The 22,293-nt window shown below is 39.0% G+C and overlaps 1 protein-coding gene across 4 annotated transcripts; it reads right to left on the bottom strand.

Moving 5' to 3' along the window:
• Positions 1–276: 276 nt before the first annotated feature.
• Positions 277–4,422, bottom strand: LOC144086984 (peptidyl-prolyl cis-trans isomerase FKBP3-like). 4 transcript variants are annotated; one of them, XR_013304622.1, is made up of 7 exons: positions 2,235–2,373; positions 1,949–2,049; positions 1,221–1,269; positions 1,028–1,127; positions 722–794; positions 439–479; positions 277–367 (listed from the first exon to the last, which is right to left on the bottom strand). XR_013304622.1 is itself a non-coding variant. In XM_077617197.1 (7 exons), the coding sequence occupies exons 2-7, from the start codon at positions 2,331–2,333 to the stop codon at positions 314–316; spliced, it is 444 nt and encodes a 147-aa protein (XP_077473323.1). In that variant the 5' UTR covers positions 2,334–2,373; positions 4,268–4,422; the 3' UTR covers positions 277–313. The 4 variants fall into 4 exon arrangements, 2 of the variants coding, with proteins under 2 accessions (XP_077473323.1, XP_077473322.1); XR_013304621.1 differs by having other exon boundaries at positions 443–479; XM_077617197.1 differs by lacking the exon at positions 722–794 and adding an exon at positions 4,268–4,422.
• Between the last annotated feature and the right edge of the window lie 17,871 nt (positions 4,423–22,293).

The raw sequence follows: 22,293 nt of genomic DNA, 5'->3' as shown, positions 1-22,293 counted from the left end.
ATTTTTTTTATTATAAGTGCTGTTGAAATTTTTCTAAGTCTTTTAATTGTTTAAAAAAAATTCCAAACTGCTTACATTTTTTTTTCTGACTAAGTGTATGTTGAAATATTTCTAAGTGTTTTAGGCTAAAAAAAACTGGGTTTTTTATTATGTGTTTTAATCTTGTCTACAGGTGGAGAAGATGGTCCATACCAATGTGTACCTTTGAATAAAAACTTTCAAATGTCAAGCCACTTGTTTTTTCTTCATATACCTAGCAAAAAAAGAATGCAAATGTACATTTCAAGAACTTTTATTTGTCCACCTAAGCCAGCTAGCATTTAAAGATGTGTTGCTGTTCATGGACAAAGAATCTCTTCTTGGCATTCTGGAAAATAAAAAAAGAGGGTCAATAGACAGTCCAGGATTAGTTAAGTAAAAAAAAAAGTTATGTTTTACCAACATCAGAAAGGCTCTCTTGTCAGCAGGCCTCCATCCCACTGCAAAAGAAGGCACACAATATTAAAGGCCTAGGAGGAAAAAATATTAGACGTCCACTGCAGAAACAGGGCGACTTAAAAATGTCTTTATAAGAGGGATCTCCAACTGCCATCCTCGAGGGCCCCAGTCCAGTTTATTTTCCATGTCCTCCATCACATCTTGATCATTTGATTCAAATGTGGTGGGGGATAGGGACCCTGAGGACCAGAGTTGGAGACACCTGCTCTATAATGCCAAGTACCTGAGGGGATGTTGCTGTCAAAAAGTGTGCCGTCATCTTTCTTCAGCGTTGATTTGGTAAACTTGGGTGGACACTGAAGAGAAGCAACATACACAATGAGTAGGTTTAGTACACATTACAAGAAAATAAACAACCTCCAACTGCAGTCCTTGAGGGCCCCAGTCCAGTTTATTTTCCATGTCCTTCATCACACCTTAATCAGGATCTTGATCATTTGATTCAAATGTGGTGGGAGATATGGAAAGCATACTGGATAGGGACCCTGAGGACCAGAGTTGGAGAAACCTGCTCTATAATGATAAGTACCTGAGGGGATGTTGCTGTCAAAAAGTGTGCCGTCACCCTTTTTGGGGAAGTTTGTCTGGTCATCTTTCTTCAGCGTTGATTTGGTCAACTTGGGTGGACACTGAAAAGAAGCAAGATACACAATGAGTAGGTTTAGTACACATTACAAGAAAATAAATCACCTGAAACACTTGGGTCCTATATCGTCCACAACCTTTGCCTTGACAGCTATCACCTCTTCCACCGTGTCCGTGGCTTTAAACCTACAAAACACAGCATGATTATAGAATTGCTCATTTTGACCAGTGGTCCCCAAACTATTCCAGAAAGGGCAGCAGAGGGTGCAGGTTTTCATTCCAAACTCTAAGAGGAAACCTTTCCACCAATCTGGTATCCTAGTAGTAAAATCACTGGATTGCATTCAAGTGATTCTTTTTTTCAGCAGAAACCTCATTGGTTAAACTGTTAATGTTGGAACCAAAACCTGCACCCACAGCAGCCCTCGAGGACCAGTTTGGAGACCTATAATGAGGGAAAATTGTTATTTTATCATATGTTTAAACTCAAGTGAAAAATGGCCCCTGCGCTTTTGTTGACTGAATGTCTCAAACGCATTTAAAATAAAAAAAAAATAAAAAGGTCCAAGCCCTGAGGTCTTCCTTTAAGAAAGTGAAGGGAAATGTCTATATTCTATAAAAGTGTACTGTTTATTCCTTACACCTCCACTGATGGCATTTATGTGGGTGTGAGTTATCCACACAAGTTGTTGCTATTTTAAAACAAAATCAACGCCAAGCCAGTTAGTGTTTTCATTCAAAATTGGAATGTATCATAATGAAAAACAAGCTAATTTAGCAAAGCCGTGAATACCGAACGCTGATATTTAATGATTACACGGATATAGTAAATAGAAACTACGTACTATTAAAAAAAAAGCCTCACTTTGCTGACAAACAGCTCGTTATGGCGTCGACAAGTTGCTCCTTTTTGGCTGTTATGGCCCCATTCTTGATGTTTCCCAGGAATCCGTGTTCGTTGAGGAACTGAAACACACAATGGAATGAAACATTAAGAGCTGTAGGTAACGCAATGTAGCCAATTTGTTTGCAAACATTTTACTGTCTGCATCCACGTTGGGCCACATCACGCGATCGAAGCATGCTACTACCGTCATAAAGCACTCTTCAAATGAGAACTGGGGCTTCGAAATCCCCAAATGACAACGTACCGTGTCCTGTGAGAACTTTATCGGGTCTTTCTTCGGTAAATCGTCACTTCTGAGCTGTCTGCAGTCTACTAAAGAACTGGCAGCTGGCTCATCCGCCATTTTGAAGGGTGGAGCCAACCTTTGAACTCTGACGTGGGTACTGCGTATCAAAAATAGACACATAAAAATACATTGTTTTCATAATACTAACGTGTATTATGCGACACATATAAAAAAGCATCAATAATAACCTCATACAATTGAAATATTATTTAGGAATATAGCCACATTTTACTTACCAAAACTATTTTTTTTTTGTACATAAAATCCATCCTCCTTTGTTTCCTTCTACCCTAATGCAGATAAAGCGGTTCAGAAAATGAGATGAAATGAGACTATACATTTACTTATTTTACATGATCATTTTAAAAAAAGTCTTAGTATACATGGTCATTTTTTTAAGCCTTACTATACATGGTCTTGTTTTTAAGAAAAAATCCTTACTATACATGATCATTTTTCATTTTCATACAGTTTTTTTTTAAAGAAAAAAGCTTTACACGGTCAGTTTTTTAAGAAAAAAAAGGCTTACTATACATGGTCATTTTTAAAGCCTCACTATACATGGTCTTTAAAAAAAGCCTTACAATACATGGTCATATTTAAAAAAAGAATCCTTACTATACCTGTTCATTTTTTTAAAAAATCACGTCGCCCAATTTCAAATACCAACAGTTTTACTACCTCATCATCAGCCCAGCATCTCATATCTCCCCGATGGCTAGAGATAGAAACAAATTGAGTAACAAGCCACTAACTGAAATAAATTCCAGTGAAATTAATCACAGCATATCATTGTAAGTCCTTAATAGAATGCTTTGGGACGATTTCACGATCACTAACACGTTGCTTTTTTACCTGCTGTCAACTTTATTTTTTGTTTTGAACAACAACTCAATGAATACCTAAACTCTATTTTTATTATCATCAATTTGTTGCAATGCTGTCAAAACCAAGCACAACAGTAAAGAAAACCTCTTTTGGGCACAATTACAACAAGTGTAAATGTTAGCCACTCTTGTTTATCCACGTCCGGTCAGAATCAAACAGTTCCAAAATAACTGCAGTGTCTTAAAAAGCCTTACTATACTATGTCGTTTTTTAAGAAAAAAGCCTTACTATACTATGTCGTTTTTTAAGAAAAAAGCCTTACTATACTATGTCGTTTTTTAAGAAAAAAAGCCTTACTATACTATGTCGTTGTTTAAGAAAAAAAGCCTTACTATACTACTATGTCGTTTTTTAAGAAAAAAAAAGCCTTACTATACTATGTCGTTTTTTAAGAAAAAAAGCCTTACTATACTATGTCATTTATGAAAAAAAAGCCTTACTATACTATGTCGTTTTTTAAGAAAAAAAGCCTTACTATACTATGTCGTTTTTTAAGAAAAAAAGCCTTACTATACTATGTCGTTTTTTAAGAAAAAAAAGCCTTACTATACTATGTCGTTTTTTAAGAAAAAAAGCCTTACTATACTATGTCGTTTTTAAGAAAAAAAGCCTTACTATACTATGTCGTTTTTTAAGAAAAAAAGCCTTACTATACTATGTCGTGTTTTAATAAAACAGCCTTACTTCACTATGTCGTTTTTTAATTTTAAAAAAGCCTTACTATTGTATGTCGTTTTTTAATTTAAAAAAAGCCTTACTATACTATGTCATTTTTTAAGAAAAAAAAACCTTAGCATACTGTCGTTTTTAAAGAAAAAAAAGCCTTACCAACTATGTCATTTTTTAAGAAAAAAAGCCTTACTATACATGGTCATTTTTAAGGAAAAAAAACTTACTATACTATGTCGTTTTTTAAGAAAAAAAGCCTTACTATACTATGTCGTTTTTTAAGAAAAAAAAGCCTTACTATACATGGTCATTTTTAAGGAAAAAAAACTTACTATACTATGTCGTTTTTTAAGAAAAAAAGCCTTACTATACTATGTCGTTTTTTAAGAAAAAAAAGCCTTACACATGGTCATTTTTAAGGAAAAAAGACTTACTATACAGTGTGCCTGGTTATACGTCTCCTTGTACCCTAAGATCGGCTGGCCACCGATTCAGGATGTCTGCCGCCTCTGGCCTGGAGACAGCTGGGATTGGCTCCAGCATCCCCCGCTACCTTGATGAGGATAAAGCGGTTCAGAAAATGAGATGAGATGAGGCTTACTATACATGATCAATTGTTAAAGAAAAAGCCTTACAATACTATGTCGTTTTTAAGGAAAAAAAGCCTTACTATACTATGTCGTTTTTTAAGAAAAAAAGCCTTACTATACTATGTCGTTTTTTAAGAAAAAAAGCCTTACTATACTATGTCGTTTTTTAAGAAAAAAAGCCTTACTATACTATGTCGTTTTTTAAGAAAAAAAGCCTTACTATACTATGTCATTTTTTAAGAAAAAAAGCCTTACTATACATGGTCATTTTTAAGGAAAAAAGCCTTACTATACTATGTCGTTTTTTAAGAAATAAAAAGCCTCACTATACTATGTCGTTTTTTAATTAAAAAGCCTTACCAACTATGTCGTTTTTTAAGAAAAAAAGCCTTACTATTCATGGTCATTTTTAAGGAAAAAAGCCTTACTATACTATGTCGTTTTTTAATTTAAAAAAAAGCCTGACTATACTATGTCGTTTTTGACAAAAAAGCCTCACTATACTATGTCGTTTTTTAAGAAAATAGCCTTACTATACTATGTCGTTTTTTAATTTAAAAAAAAGCCTGACTATACTATGCCGTTTTTTAAGAAAAATGCCTTACTATACTATGTCGTTTTTTAATTTAAAAAAAGCCTGACTATACTATGCCGTTTTTTAAGAAAAATGCCTTACTATACATGGTCATTTTTTGAATTAAAAAAAAGCCTTACTATGCATGGTGTAACATTTTTGAATGAAAACTTACCTTACTATATATGGTCTGTTTTTGAAGGCTGAAGACCCCTTCCAAAACCATGGAACTCATCCTGGACTTCAGACGGAACAAGCCCGCTTCACTCTGCTGACCTGAATTGGACTACTTATTTATTGATTATTTATTTGTCTGTCCGTTGTTATTCGTGCACCAAGTGGTGAAAGCGTGAAAGCATTAAATCTCATCATACTTGTATAATGACAATACAAGTATTCAATTCAACAAAATAAAAAAGGCTCACTATAATGGTCATTTTTCCTTTTTCTTTTTAAACTAAAAATATCCTGACTATACATGGTCATTTTTTTTAATAGAATAAAGCCTTACTATACATGGTCATTTTTTGAACAGAATAAAGCCTTACTATACATGGTCATTTTTTATGAAAAAAAAGCCTTTCTATACATGGTCATTTTTTGAATAAAATAAAGCCTTATTATTTTTGCTCATTTTTTACTAAAATAAAGCCTTACTATACATGGTCATTTTTTGAACAAAATAAAGCCTTACTATACATGGTCATTTTTTATGAAAAAAAAAAGCCTTTCTATACATGGTCATTTTTTGAATAAAATAAAGCCTTACTATACATGGTCATTTTTTATGAAAAAAAAAAGCCTTTCTATACATGGTCATTTTTTGAATAAAATAAAGCCTTATTATTTTTGGTCATTTTTTACTAAAATAAAGCCTTACTATACATGGTCATTTTTTGAACAAAATAAAGCCTTACTATATTTGGTCATTTTTTGACTAAAATAAAGCCTTACTATATATGGTCATTTTTTGAACAAAATAAAGCCTTACTATCCATGGTCATTTTTTGAACAAAATAAAGCCTTACTATACATGGTCGTTTTTTAAATAAAATAAAGCCTTACTATACTTGGTCATTTTTGAACAAAATAAAGCCTTACTATACATGGTCATTTTTTTAATAGAATAAAGCCTTACTATACATGGTCATTTTTTATGGAAAAAAGCCTTACTATACATGGTAATTTTTTTAAATATAATAAAGCCTTACTATACATGGTAATTTTTCAAATAAAATAAAGCCTTACTATACATGGTCATTTTTTAAACAAATTAACGCCTTACTATACATGGTGTCAATTTTTTTAAAATGAAAACTTACCTTACTTTATGGTCTGTTTTTGAATGCCCTTGGAAGTCTTGGCATTTTCAATGGCTTATTGCACAGGTTGAAAGTGAGAAAGTTGCCAATTGGGAAGACAACAGTCAACCCTCACACAAACCTAGAAAGGGAGGTGAAGACGAAGACGAGGATGAGCGCCAGAGCAGCGCGAGGCACGGCGTTGTCGCCACATAAACACCTGACACACAAAACCGTCCGCGCTAACAACACCACGCCGGACGTCTATTTTCAACGGGCCGTTTGGTTTTCACGTCTCGTCTGTCCGCTTTATTTGGTTCCGAGCGGCCTGCAAGCAAAGTTCAAACCGGAATCCAAAATGGCTCTCTTTGTGGAGGCCAGCGTCATTTCAGGGAAATTACAATCCTTTGCTACAAGGTACTAAATCAAGAGAAATTAATAAAAAAAAAAAAATTGGGACACGCCCACCCGAGGAATAATTGACAAAGGCCTTGACCTTTGTGACCTTTGGCTTTTGTTATGCTTTAAGTGACGCTTTTGCTTTGGTGAGATAATTTAGTTTTTCTTTTTAATATTGTTTAAATATTTGAGAAATGTATTTAAAAAAAATTGGGGGGACATTCTGACCAAAGAAGAATTGACAAAGGCCTTGACCTTTTTGACCTTTGGCCTATAAAAAAAAAGCAGCCTTTTGCTTTGGTGAGATATTTGAGTTGTTCTTGTTAATATTGTTTAAATTATTGTTAAAAATGTATTTAAAAATGTTTTGGGGGGGACATTCCGACCAAAGAATAATTGACAAAGGCCTTGACCTTTCTGACCTTTGGCCTTAAGTTATCCTATAAAAGAAGGACCCTTTTGCTTTGGTGAGATATTTTAGTTGTTCTTTTTAATATTGATATTTAAATTCTTGTTTTCGGCTAAACTTTTTTTTTCTTGCCAGTCACATTTATTATTCAAGAAAAAAATGCCAGATTTAAAACAAGAAAGATACATATTCTCAACGAAGAAGATACCTTGTTTTGAATGATGAGCCAAAAATGTCTAAAGATAACAGAAATCATTTTGTATTCAAAACAAAGCATTTCTTCCCAGTACGAACAACTGGCGTGGGATTGGCCGGTTCTCACGCCGGCCCGGGGCCCGACGGGGCCCGACGGGGTCCATCGCGACCGGGTCTCCGTGGCTATCTCGCTCTTTGACAAAAGGATCAAGCGGGATCGGACGGCTTTAGCGCTTTGAGCCCCCTGGAGGACGATAAACGTCAGCGGGATATTTACGGCGGCGTAATGACGCCCGCGTCTGCTAACGATATCAGCCCGGCCGGGACGGAGGCCGTCTTCCCTTTTGGTGGACATGAAAGTGGGCCGCCCCCGCCGTGTCCATGAACTGTCCGGGTACTCCGTCAAAACTACCGTAAGAGCTGCAAACTCTTGCCCAAGATAACCCCAATAACTGCACTTTGAAACGACCATTGCGATTTTGAAAAAAACCCCAAAACAACATAAGGCCTTCTTCATTCAATGATATCATTATTCTTACCTGAGGAAATCATCTGGGCACACTTGGGGAGCACCAGTAACTAAAAGAAAAGAAAAGGGAAGATAGGTCAGATAGGGATGCGATGGCGCAAATTGAACGTATTCAAGAATCAGGTCATTTATTGACCTCACATTGCACTTTTTGGAAGACGGGAAGCCACTTTTGGGGAATCCTTGACCGCTTGACATCATTCCGTGGAGGTCACAGCCAAATGTGCAAATCAATTTTACACTCAAGCATTTGTGTGAGTGAGTGTGTGTCCATGTGTGTGTTTGTGTGTGTGTGTGCATGCCCACATAAACCATTTCAGCACAGCTGTGCTCTGCCACTCTATCTGTTCTGGGATAAGCCTTCTCAAATCTCCCTCCGACCATCATGTGGCCTCCAGCAAACGTGTGTGCATGGCTGTGTGTGTATGTGTGTGTGTGTGTGTGTGATGTGGCCGTACCTAATCCAATCATCTAATCTAATCCACACACTGGGTCCGGCGCAGGAGGTAACCGGGCACCCGTCAAAGCCGCCGAGGCCACCTGAAGATGTTTGGAGGTCGTCCTAGATGACAGAAAGGTGAAAAGGTTCCCAAGGTCCAGCGTTAACTTCATTTGAAATAATTTTATTAGGTGTGCCGTTTTAGGGCCGCGGGACAAGAATGTGGCAAAAGAGGCGCAAAAATCAGTCAGACGGGTTGAAATTTGGAGTTCAAAGGCGTTTCGACGACGACGACAAATGCTTTCACGGCGCGCAAGATGTGCCGAGTAAGCGAGGGAAAAATGACACTGAAAATATAGGAATAAAAAAAACACTCAAGAAGCAAGCCAAAAAGACTTTTGCAAATATCTGAAATGATTCCGTAAACTGCATTACTGCATGTTTCTATCGTAGAATATACTATCTTGTATGGTATTGTCATTTTGTTTTTCCATTTGTGTTGCTCTGCCGCTTTCGGGTAAAAATATTAAATACTATATGTGACCTTCCAATGCTATCTATTAGCTCGTCAATGGATTTTTCATTATATGATAGCGTGAAGCTACTAGAATGGCATTGCTAAAGCAAACTTGGACTGAGGGTGGATAATTACATTAGATTAAATTAAACTTTATTCATTGAATGGTTGGTACTTTAATTGAATTTTCTGTAAGGTTGAAAATAAAAAAATTTGGGCATGATTGTGTTCAGTGTCATTAATCGCAAGCATATTTTTACTCGTTAACTGATTGTTTTTAATTTACAAATGATTCAAATTGTATTGGATTTTTGTCTATTTTTTAAGCATTGGACGATTCTGAAGACACGAACATCAAAGTGTTGTTTTATGGGCTGCGAGCTTTCGTGCCTGTGTCTTATGTTCCGGCTCAGCTAATTAAGGAGGAGGGGGTTTGGGGGGGTGGGGTGCAATAAATTTCAATTTGTTGGGGGACTGAGGTTTTCAGGCCTTAGCACCTGTCGCGTTCAGCTCGGGAGTAATGAATGCTATCGATGAGCCAAGCGAGGACCCCGGGATCTCCGGCGCAAAGCCGGGGGATCGGCAGACACCTGTCAATCAGGCCAGGGGGGGGATCGGGGGGGGGCTTTCTTCCAAGTGCCGAAGGGGTACCCTTCCTTGGCTACCGACGTCGCAGCTGTAAGACGGCTAAGCTCCGAGCTCGAGCCGTCCTGTGACATTCTCACGGGAACAACCGGATCGGATCAAGCTTTTGTCCGGAACGGAAAAGTTACGCCGGAACGTCTTAAGAAGCCTGAAAAAAAAATTCAGGAAATCAGGAAAAAAAAAGATTGTAGCGTATTTTTCAGACGATTAAGTTGCAGCAGCCAAATAACAATGTCACTTGGAGTATAAATCGTACTTTTGGGAAGGGCAAATTTTAAATTTGATCCGATACCAAGAACAGATGAAAGTAAAAATAGTAAAATGTAGAAAAAACGACTAAATACAAAACACTGAGTTTTACAGTCCCAGTCAAACTATAAGGTTATCCTTATAGTCCATAAAATACGACAGCCATCAGTGAGAACCTAATTTTTTTATTTTTTTTTAAATCAGCTCTTTGAGGACAGTTCGACTTAGAAACTTAAAAACTTGGTACTAGACCTAAAAAAGTCATGGTGAAAAGAAGAGATCCCCAACGGATGATTTATTCCCGTCAAATGATTTATTCCCGCGTGATTCCGAGTAGCTTTTAGCGACGTCTAGGCGACAGATGGCGCTTTTGGCGGCGGGTCGCCCGTCCCCGTTTTAGAGGGTGAGAAGAACAACACCCTGCACCACCTGCAGCGCCATAAACTTTTGGTTTTATGTCGTGTTATGGTTTTATATTTTATGTGCGCATTTGCAGGCTCAGTTACTTCCAAAACGTCATAAATCAGAACTAGCCGTCATTTCAAAGTACACTATTCGTATTAGTTTCGTGACAATATGACATGGTATTTGTTTTTGCTTTATAGGGTGAAAAAAGAACTAAAAAAATTGCAAATCCAACTTTCCTTTGCACATTTTACGTGCATTAAATTTGAAAACAAAAATATAGTAAGTACCCGGACTTATTGCCCTTTCTCTCATTGGCTGAACTGGCCATTCAGTGATTGCTGTTAGTGTAGCGCCCCCTATTGCCTAGGAATGCGGTCATGGTGGAGCACCACGATTAATAAGGCCAATTTGAGCTGGAAAAATGTATTTTTTCCAGTGCGTGATGGTCCGTTGCATGTGACGTCATTTGCCATGACATCACTAATAGGAGTAATAGATTAATGAGGGCTCTTGATTTTCATTGATTAAAAGCTGCTTTTTGTGGCCAAATGATGATTGCAATTAGCTGCCAGTCTAAATTGTTCCCCAATAGCCGCCCGCCAATCAAAAAGTCGCTTTTGAACCTAATTGAAAACATTTCAGAAAAGTTGGCTGCTTGTTTGCCAGATATTGTGACAAAAATATACATCAAGTTTTTTTTAGGAGTGTTCAAATTACCTCAAAAAAGATCCAAACGAGTAAGATTGCCCGTCTTTGGAATATGGACAGAAGACCTGCAAAACAAGCAACAATAACAAAAAAAGAGGGTTAGACATTTCAATATAAATATTCATTTATTTAATTATTCCTTCCTCATATTACTTGCAAAAAAAAAAAAATACTGTGGAAAATGCTATATTTATTTTTGGGAATGCATGTTTTTATTACTATTTGTTTAAAAGGGGATTAAAAATAAATTGCATTACTATTGATATTTTCTAATTACTTATGTCTGCTTTTCATTTTATATCTATTATTTAAATGGGAATATATATATATATATATATATATATATATATATGTATGCATATATGTATGTGCATGTGTATATGTATACTTATACATATACACACACACATACACACATACACACATACATACATATATACACACACACATATATACACATACATACAAATACAAATACATATATATGTATGCATGTGTATATGTATACTTATACATATACACACACATACATATATACACACACATACATACATATATACACATACATTTACATACAAATACAAATACATACATATATATATATACATATATATATATATATATATATATATATATATATATATATACATATATATATACATATATATATACATATATATATATACATATATATATACATATATATATATACATACATATATACATATATATATACATACATATATATATATATATACATACATACATACATACATATATATATATATATATATATATATATATATATATATATATATATATATATATATATATATATATATATATATATATATATATATATATATATATATAAATATATATATATATACGCCTTGTTGGATTCTGGGCTGCAAGTTGAAAAAAAACCATAATGTGTGCATGAAGGGGTTCAAATAAAAAAAACACAAATACATAATAAATGAAAGTCTCCAAAAGGATGTCCAGCAACAAAAAAAATGGACAGAATTTGGAGCAACTAACACATATGTCTTGCCAATAAATGAACAGCAGCCAAGTGAGCGCAAGCCAAAAATAAAGCGCTTGTCATTGTGTGTGTGCGGGTGTGTGTATAAGAGCACAGGTGTCATATGTGGGGCTCGACAATGTGAACACATTGACACCCGGGAGGTCTCAGAGTTATTCCGTCAGGAATCGCCACGGCACGCCACGGCACGGCACGGCGCGGCTTCGGGGAAAAGACGGGACATCCCGTCCCGTGAGCGGGCGGCCACGCTTCACCAGATTTGGCCGCAAATCCAAATTTGCCTCTTTTGCTTCATTGCAGCTGTCCAATTTCCTTCTCATTTTTCTCTCTCAGATTTACTCCTAAAATTAGCAGAAAGAGCTCCGCCCCCATGGATCATTTCAAGAATATTTTCGGACGGATTTGCTCCTTTTTGAGAAAATTCCTGCAGGAAAATCTAAAAAAAAAAGTCATGAAGCATTTTTTAAAGAAGACTTTTTCCCACACAAAATACAAAATACGACATATTTGCACTCACTGGCTGTATTTCTAAAAAGGTTGTATGGTCCAAAGTCCTTAATCTTCCTAGAAACCTGTCAGGCTAATCTTATCCCTTTACGCGGTGGAGCTCAGAAATTGAAAATAGACTTTGGAGAAAGTCATAGGAGTGCATTTCTTAGATATTTTTTTACCTGGGCAGGTGCCAGGGTGCCTCTGTTCCTGGCAAAAGAGCATCTGAGGGCGCCATAACAAATGAGTGGCAACACAAAAAAAATAGTTAAAACAAAAACAAAGTCACGGACAAATGAAAAAAGGCAACAACAACAAAAAATCAGGCCAATTCCGAGCACAAATCAAGGTCAAAAACGGATAAATCAAAAACAACAACTGTGTGTTAGTAAGAAGTATAACTGTCAAAAAGGGTGAAAGTGCGTTTTTGATCTATTTTTCTCTTGTTGCATAACGTCAGCAACCCTTGTGAGGATAATATGTAACAAATGAATACTTTGAAAGTACCGAATCCTATTTGACCATCATTTAGCTCATCAATGTACTCGAGTTTTAGAGTCGAACCGAAGACCGGTCCAATTACCGACGACGTTCGGTAGCTATCCAAAACGCGTGGCCTTCTCTCCAATCCCAAAAACCCCAAAACATCTCCCATTTTACCCCAACCAACGCTTAGGAACATAAACGGCAGGAGCCGCAGAGGAAGGCGACGTCGTACGTCGGCTCGGGTCTCGGGCAAAAAATAGAAGGCGGCGGCCCGCTCCAATAAACACATGCGGTGGGAGCGCCGTATGTTTCCGAAGGCCTGAAACCCAAGCGGAACTATTTCCAGCCAAGGGGGCCGCACCCTAAGCCGGCGTGAAAAATGAAGACAAATGTCCGAGGCGTCTTGCGAGCGGGGAAATCCGAGCCCCGTCCCGTCCACGTCCCCATCGTCCCCTGTCCTCGTCGTTAGCCGTTTTCTTTCTCGCGTTCCTTTCGGTCTCGGCCCTCGTTTGGCCGTCATGGCGGATTTGTCCGCTTTAGCGCCTTTTCCTGCAGCCGCGAGCGCAATTACACGTTTGTGCGAGCAGATGTTGATTTGAGGTTTTTGGGTTGTTGTTTTTTTTACTCACCGTGACGATAAATGCGGGCATAGTTCCTTCTGTGTTCTCAATTGTTGTTGTTTTTTTCCCAGCCTGTCCATGCTTATAACGAGGCTGTGAGGACGACAAGAGATATTTCATTATTTTTCAATCCATTTTAATGCAGCCAATAAGTGAAGAGTGACTTCTGACATCAACTGCTTTCATAAATAATTTTAAATAATTGACATGCAAAATATGAAAACATGCCAATTTACTTCTACCAAAAAGTAAACTAACTTGCGTATGCTCATTTTATTTTTTATTTTTTGTGTGTCTTGGTTAGCATTACCAGTTAGCTTACGCTCCTGAGTGAAAGCTAACATTGATAAACATTCCTAATCTGTTACTGTTATTAAACATACTTTTGCAGAGACCTAAGAAACAATGTCATTAGATTAGATTAGAACTTTATTTCATCCCTGTTGGAATAATGATTCAAACCTTTTAAATCATTATTAGTAATATTTAATTAAAAAAGGAAAAACATCTTTCAACAAACTCTGCCTACAACTTGCAAGGAGATGCAATGCGACGCCGTCTTAGTCCACAGTGCATTCTGAATTGCAGTAACTGAATCATTGTATTTAATCGCGACACTCGAAAAACATGGTTATGTAATCAGTACAATAACACCCTCGCTGGTTAGAAAAACAACAGTGTGAGGAATGCTTTCAAGGTAAACAAAGCAAAGCCGTATTTTCAAACAATAATGCGATTATCGCCATCTTCTGCTGGAGTCCCGTCAAAACAGTCCCGTTGTGTTCTGCCGAAAAGCGTGTGTGAAAACAATGTGTCCTCGAGCTGTGGGGCCTTGAGGAGACGATGTGGAGGAAAAGTGTCCATGGTTCCATGAATTGGTTTATAGCCTTATTACTTATTGAAAAATGCTTACAACACATATAGAATATTCCATAATAATTCTAACAATCCCATATTTGGGAAATTTCTTGGTTGCAGTAGCAAGACACAGAAGACATTGTAGATCTAGGTAAAAAAAACTGGAGCCACAGGAAGTCCACAAGGTGGGGACCTGCAGACTGAGACTGAGGTTACCGCACAGTAGTCTGGAGGTTTTAAAGATTATCTTCCTTGCCTAGATCCTCCTAAACTGTCCAATCACCTAATCAGCAGCATATAAAATATATAATATAATAAACATTCTGATATCCCCAATCAAGTCTTTGATTGTTTAATTATTATTTAATGACGACGTAGCAGAAAAGGCGAAAGAATTTTTGTCTTCCACTTGTGGAACATTACGACTTTTGACTAAACGACATGGTGTCAGAGAAGACGTAAAGCTATCTTAAAGCATTGAATTAGCAACATTGCTAACGAGACGGGTGGGCCGAGGCGGCGGTCCGCGGGGGTTTTCGGGGACACCGCGCAGCTGTCGCTTTAATTGACACCGTCACTTCTCTACCGTCGATGACAGAACGCTGACATAACGGGACATCGGGAAAACACTTGTAAACTTACCAATGCAGTTTTATAAGTCGGGTTAGCAATAAAGGACGCAAATATAGAAGCACGCATGGAAAGAAAAAAAAAAAAGAATGAAGCCATCAGCGGCTTTTCGGTCCAGCTCACTTGTTTGGAAGACGACAGCATCCGACCGCGACCGTGTCGGCTAGCAAACCTTTTTAAATGATGAGAATGAAAAGCGATTGGTGTTTTTCCAAGGAAAAAAAGTCAACTGAATTCGTGTCTGCCAGATTTTCAGAAAGAAAAGATGAGCTGATTCATTGTGTTTAATTTCAGGAGAAAGTCTTTTTCAGAAAACCAACTCACTGAATTTTAGATTGATTTTTTTTTTTTTTTTTTTTTTAAGCTTGACGAAGTTTGCTGCTGTTGGCCTACCAAAAAGCATCGGATGATGCCAGACCATTACTACAAGTTCTTCGATTCCAAGGCACGATAAATTTGCAAGTCATTCGGTTCGAGTATTAAGCAAATCCCGACCGAGTCTTTCCTGTTGTGGGCAAGTTGAGTCGGGTCCCAAGCCACGTCGTGTCAAGTCACAAATTATCCAAATGAAATCCAGTCGCAATGAAATCCAGCCCAGACGCATCCCCATTACAAGAAAAAATCTTTGTCTCCTTTCCACTGCTCAATATTCAACCCAAAAAACCCTAAAAGTGTTGCCGTGTTTAACAAGACACCCGCCAAGGCCTGAAAAAACCAAATCTGCGTGCAATGTTTCACTGTCTAAAATGCTATTTATTCCTATTCCAGCACTACTTGCAAAAACACCCAAAAAAGCAAAAGGGTAGAGAGAGACCATTAGTAGATGTTGCTGTATGATGCTGACAGCTTGACTGGATGTCACTACATTGCTTGCTGACACGCTATATTTATGTAGTGAAAATGCGGAAAAGGGGAAGGATAATATTAGCAGTCGAAGATGACGTTTTTGTCTGTTAAAAGTGACCGAGACGATCCGGATTAGAGCCCAAATGGGTAAAAGCAGATCGGTTTTTACAAAGAACGTACTTAAAAACAATCCCTTACAAAAGTTGTTATATATAATATAATAATGTATAAGTTGACAGGTATGTCTTGGGCCAACGTTTCATCCGACAGATCTGACGCCGAGTTATTTCCACGGAACATTCGCGCCATACTGTCGGAATGTTGAAATCGCATGTTGACAAATGGCTTTGTTTTAGCGTTTGGACACGTGTCAAGGTGAGGCGGCGAGGCTAGCCGGGGTAGCGGGCCCCCCGCCGCCTTTTGATGACTAAAGTTAGGAGGACGTAGGGGCGTCAAACGCTTTTCCTCCTAGCGGAAGACATCAAACGCATTTTCGCATGAAACAAACAATGTCAAAACCAAAATAGGTTTTTTTTTCTCCAGAAAAACATGGGCTATTCTTTTAGTCAGGTCAGATTTTTCCTCAAAACATGGTGCAGGGCGCCAAATCTTTTATAAAATACTTAGCATCCTCAAAGGGGAAGATACTTTTAGATTAACGAAGATTATTTCCAATTCCGATTATTTACCAATTTTGTTATACGTATGATGACAATGACGGCTTTTGATTTGATTGATTATAATAACAATTTTGGAGCATTTTGACTTGGCGTAACGGCATGAATTGCTGCGTCTGTCTCAATCAAAATTCATTGGAAATCTATCACCGTCAATTCAAATGACTTTCATGTCTGTTAATTTCAAATATGGGAAAATATGTAGGCCAAAAGTAAGGCCAAAAAACTGTATTTAGCAATTAAAAGATTTCTATTTCAAATATGGGAAAAATGTGGAAGGCCAAAAAATTGTAATTAGCAATCAAAAAATGAGTGACACTAAAAAGTCTTCAAGCAGGCCCATTAAATGGAGTTTAACCAAAAAAAAATAAAAAATAAATGGAATTGGCCAACAAAATGAAGGTGAGGAAAAAAGACATTGATTTAGCCCAAAAAAATACAATCAGACCCAAAAATAAATTGATTTAGCCCACAAAAATTGAATCAGACCAAAAAACAAGGAGTACGTTCGAGCAAAAAAAAAACGCAAATTTATAATAAAAGGAGTGACACTAAAAAGTCTTCGAGCAGGTCCATTAAATGGAGTTTTACCAAAAAAACAACAACAAAAATTGGAATTGGCCAACAAAATGGAGGTGAGGAAAAAAACTAAACTGATTTAGGCCACAAAAATGGAATCATACCAAAAAACAAGGAGTATGTTCGAGCAAAAAAAAACGCAAATTTATAATAAAAGAAGGAGTGACACTAAAAAGTCTTCGAGCAGGTCCATTAAATGGAGTTTGACCAAAAATAATAATAATAATTGGAATTGGTCAACAAAATGGAGGTGAGGCAAAAAACTGAACTGATTTAGGCCACTAAAATGGAATCAGACCAAAAAACAAGGAGTATGTTCGAGCAAAAAAACCCTGCACATTTATACTAAAAGGAGTGACACTAAAGTCTTCGAGCAGGTCCATTAAATGGAGTTTGACAAAAAAAAAATGTAATTGGCCAACAAAATGGAGGTGAGGCAAAAAAACTAATTAATTTAAGCCACAAAAATGGAATCAGACCAAAAAACAAGGAGTACATTCGAGGAAAAAAAACAACCAAATTAGCTGACTTTAGTCCTTCAATTTCTTTGAAGTGGCGCACGAGCAAAAAACGACGACTGACCATGGAAAAGTCACGGTGTTTGCGTACTATGTGCGTGTGTAACGTTAGCCGGCGCTCAGCTCAGCTCAGGCCATTAAAGCAGATGTGAGCCAAGCGGGTGAAATGGAGTCTCCTGCCGGAATGTTCCACTTGACTATCCAGAGCAGCCCAAGTCAAAACCAACTTTGTGTGTATTTGTGTGTGCGTGTGTCTATCATAACGTTTCATTAGACCTTCTCACGTTGCAACAGTCAAGCAAACATTTCAGCTCATAAAAAAAAATTGAGATGTGCCCACTGACTTCGTCCACCGTGGCCGCCACCGAGCGTCCATGCCAGGCTTGCTCGCCGCCATTAAAGTGCGAACGTGGACCACATTGATGTGACATGCCGTGTCTGGCGTGTGTACATGCGTGTGTCATGTCGGGTTTTATGATCGTCATGCTTTTGGCTGTCTTCGAGGCTACGTGGCGTGATTTGCGACTTTGTTTAAATGCTTTCGGTGTTTGCGATTGGGGAATTTACAAAGTTAAGGAAGCGACTAGCTTTGCGATGTCCTAGCTTTGTTGTGGCCTCGGTTAAAGACACCAAACGAGAGATTAAAGGTCCGGATGCCATGATTGATTGCCCTTAAAAATGGTGTGTTCTTGCCAAATGATAAACTCCACAGAAGCAACCAATTATATTAAGTGTCATGCAAAAAAATGGATGCGACTTCCAAAACCAAAACAACAAAAGGTCCAAAATGATTAGACAAGCCACCAAAGTCAAATCAAAGTAAACCAACTGACCAGTTTTCCGAAGTACTAAAGCAACAAACCAAAGTTTCAAAGTACTAAAACAAACCAAAACTATTTAGAAAAACATAAATCATCCAACGATAAAGAAAGCCACCAATCAAATAGAAAAAAAATTCAAAATAACAAAATGTGACCTTGGGAACAACCAACAAAATGCACAAACCCAACCGAAAATGATAAACCAACCATTCATAGTATTTGAACAAACCAGACAAAATAGCATAATAATCACTGAAAATCGCAATCTAACAGAATCAATCAAGCGATGAGTCAAAGTAACCATAATGATAAACAATTTAGCGTCCTGAAAGGTCTCCGCCCACGCAAGGTGACATTTTTCAACAAGTTTGTGACTTATTGACAGAAAAAAACAGTCGCACTACACTACGCTCTAGCTTTGCTGCCAACCAGAAAACATTTAGCACTCAGCGACCGTCTGTCGGAGACCAGTCGACAACTAGGATTTCATAAATCCCATTCCTTACGCATCGGAAGTCACGATAGCGAGACACGCTCGACGATTTTAATCAACCGGGCGTAAAATCGTTACGTTTTGGCCTAGAACGTGTTGGTTCGGCGAGTAAGCGAACCCGTCAGCTGTCTCGGACGCTTTGTGCTGAAATTCCCGAAAGTAAACAAACAAACAATTTGCGCAAACGTCCGTCTTTCCCCGCTGGGTCGTTGCCTTTGCCGCCCGGGGTCAAACGGAAGAGACGAATGGAAACGTCATAAATCAGCCGGATTTTAGAATCTGATGACAAACCTAATTCCTGTCTGAAAACAGCCGAGCCCCTCGTGCCCACCCCCGCAACCCCCCCTCCTCCCGCTCCCTCACCCCACCGAGCCGGACTGTCATCGAAGCCGGCCTATAAACATCACAGCTGTCGGCCGAGCTCGCCCGGACCGCCATCCGAGCGCTCACATGCTCCTTCTGAGGGACAATTCTGGCTCGGCGAATTCCACTTTGCATTTTGTCACATCGGCTCGTAGCTAGCGGGGCTCGCTCGCTCGCTCGCTCTCTCTCAGCGTCGTTCCAAAAAAACAAATACCACTCGGACCATCTGTCGAAGGCCGTTTGGCGGCGCACAACGACTTCGTCCAAAAACGGGCGGCCGAGCTGGGCAAATGGGCGAGCCGGGGGCCTGAGTACGCGGGCTGCGCAGGGTGGGGAGGGTGTTTTGTCGCATCGTGCTAAATGTTGTCACGACGTAAGGTGAGTGGAGGGGCTTTGGAGACCATTTTCCACTCAACAAATGTTCACACACAACAAGTGGCGACGAGAGGCAGATGACAAAACGCAAAATGGTTTTCCATCGCCAATTTTTACACGCTAATTCGATCTTGTCAAGGAGAAAAATCAATCCATAACTGTTCCAATGTATCAATAAAAATAAATGATGTCGTTTGTGACTAATTGCTAGATATTTAAACGAGGAACAGATTTTGAAAAGCATTTCGATAAAGCGGCCATATTGACGATTGAGTTCAATCGATCTCGTAGAAATTTTATTTATATTCACCCTTATTTAATACGTGTTGAATACGCATTGTTACTTTGAGCGAAAACGAACGCCGAAGTGGCAGTCCTAAATTAAAACTTGTCCAAAGGCGCTTGTAAATTTAACTTGACATTCTGCCACCAAGCAGGTGGGAGGGATTAGCGTAGACCGCTGGTAGGTGGGTGGCAGGAGGGGAGGAGAGGGGGTGCCGGCGGTAGGTTCAAGGGTCGTCGCGAAGAGTAGAAAAGGCCGGCCGTATAAATACATTCAGTCGGCGTACGCCACGCGAAGACACGTTTACTCGGAAATGGACAACTGCGCGCTCTTGAAATGTCAATCGGAAGACACCTGCTCATCGTAGCAACAGCACCACCACCGATGCATTGTGGGTAGCTTCAGTAAGTCAAAGTACGGGCAAGCGTTCAACCTTCAGAGATCATGTGAGAGTCAAAATATGACATGAGAAAGTCCCAATCTGATGCAAAGACTGTCTTAAAATACTTGAAACTTTTATCTGGAAAACGCTTTCGTTCTTTTAGGCGGAGTGCAGCCGCCCCCCCCACTGTGTGTCGGTTGCGTTTCAGGTAGCGGCTGATTTTCTGGTCGCCCTTCTTCTCTCTTTTAGGAGGTTAAGGGCTAGCATACATGCATGCATACTGTACATGGATGAATGCGTTGGTACGTGCCTGAATGTGAGTCAGAGTGTGGCAGCTGAGCCAGGACGAGAAAATGTTCGGACCTTCAACCTACCTTCACGCCTGAGATGGTGACATTTTTCAAACACGTAAAATAAGCCTACAAAATACCAAATATTATGTTTGAAGGTGAAAAATTGCTTATTCTTTGTCCGAGTGATCATACAGTTGTACATCTACTTACAAAATGAATTCGTTCCAGAACTTTGTATCCAACTTGAAAATGTCGTAAGTAGAAGTGTACTTTATATGTAAATTCTCTCATTCGTTCCACGGTCCTCACACAACTACCAACTAAACCCTTTAAAAATGATCAAATTGTCCCACTTTTGTATGAAAGATGTAAGAAACAGACATAAATAACTACCATTACCATCTGCATATTAACCTAGCCTGAAAATGTCATACCTAGAGGCATTTGTAAGTAGAAGAATGGCTGTACTTGTTTTACTTGTATAAAGAAGTGTACATTGGCGTACCTCAGGTTTGTGCACCCAAAGCTGGAAAATTGCCGAGTCCACTTTGTTCACCGGTGACCGCAACAACCTGGAAACAAGACAGGAAGTTTTCAGTTTTTAACGGGCATGAATGGGCCGCACACATTTTTATACTTTTTATGCTACGTTAGCATGCAGAAAAATTGTGTGCTAGACTGTTTTTACATGGCGTATAGCCTGTGCTATTCATAGACCCCAAAAATATGACGCATCCACCGGCGCGCTAGGAGCTAACCTTCGCTCACATTGGCGGTCGGCCTAGCACGAGCTCGAAAAGTCCGCCTAGGGTCCCCGTGCGTGGAGAGAAAGGCCAGGTGATAATGTAAGCGGCCCAGTGTTTGGACCAGAGGGGGGCGCAAAGCGCGTCGTTAACAAGGCGGCTAAACGCCGGCGAGCGTGGGAGCGCCCGTCGCCACGGCGTCTCTTAAGGTGTGAGCTTTACGCGAGCGCTAGCGGGCTACCGTTCCTCGCACCCCACAAAGCTAACGCCGACAAAGACGGCGACGCTAACTCCGGTGGGATGCCGCCGAACTTTATTAGCCAGGTGCGCTAACCGCAGGCGCCGGCTAGCTGAGAAGTCGAAAGAATCGAAAACCAGGCTCGGACGCCGCTTTCCAATGAACTTGAGTGGATATACGATAAAAATATGAAAATGAACAGTGGCACGGTTGGAGATTGGTAGGCGCGTGGTTAGCATGTGCGCCTCAGTGTTCTGAGATTCGATTCCCCAGTGGGTTCCGATCTTCCTACGTGGAGTTGGCGTGCTATCCCCCGTGCCTGTGTGGTTTTTTTCCAGGTGCTGCGGTACTCCAAATTGTCCAGATTCCGTGTGATTGGTCTCACTGTGCCCAGTGATTGTCCAGCACCTCCGCGAGCCTCGTGAAGATACCCAGCAGAGAAAATGAATGAAAAAAAAAATCAGCCATTTTGGGCCAAATCCATCATAGGTGGCCATTATGAACATTATTATACTATTTATGTCTAAAATGCCTTTCCTATTCCAGCATCCTCACCCTCTTGCTACTGTGACAATGAAATTTCCCGAATACGGGATGAATAAAGTTATCCAATCCAATCTTCAAAAAGTTATTGGGTAAAATTTAGGGTACAAAATCCAGCAGGAAATTGACTGTTTTGGATGAAATCAACCATTTCAAGACTAATTATTGGCCTCAAACATGGTTAGAAAGTTTAAAAAAAGGAATGACAGGCAATT

Source organism: Stigmatopora argus, chromosome 13 (genome assembly GCF_051989625.1).
Source record: "Stigmatopora argus isolate UIUO_Sarg chromosome 13, RoL_Sarg_1.0, whole genome shotgun sequence".
NCBI classification, from domain to species: Eukaryota; Metazoa; Chordata; class Actinopteri; order Syngnathiformes; family Syngnathidae; genus Stigmatopora; species Stigmatopora argus.
Note: the sequence above shows the minus strand (reverse complement) of the source record. Positions and strands in the feature narration are given on the sequence as shown.

Bases quoted from the DNA above. Each gene is read 5' to 3' on its own strand.
- LOC144086984 (XM_077617196.1), bottom strand. From the start codon at position 2,333: ATGGCGGATGAGCCAGCTGCCAGTTCTTTAGTAGACTGCAGACAGCTC. The intron at 1,128-1,220 runs GTTGTGGACGAT...GCTTCTTTTCAG, and splicing joins TGATAGCTGTCAAGGCAAAG to TGTCCACCCAAGTTGACCAA. The intron at 480-1,027 runs GTACTTATCATT...CTTCTTTTGCAG, and splicing joins TGACAGCAACATCCCCTCAG to TGGGATGGAGGCCTGCTGAC.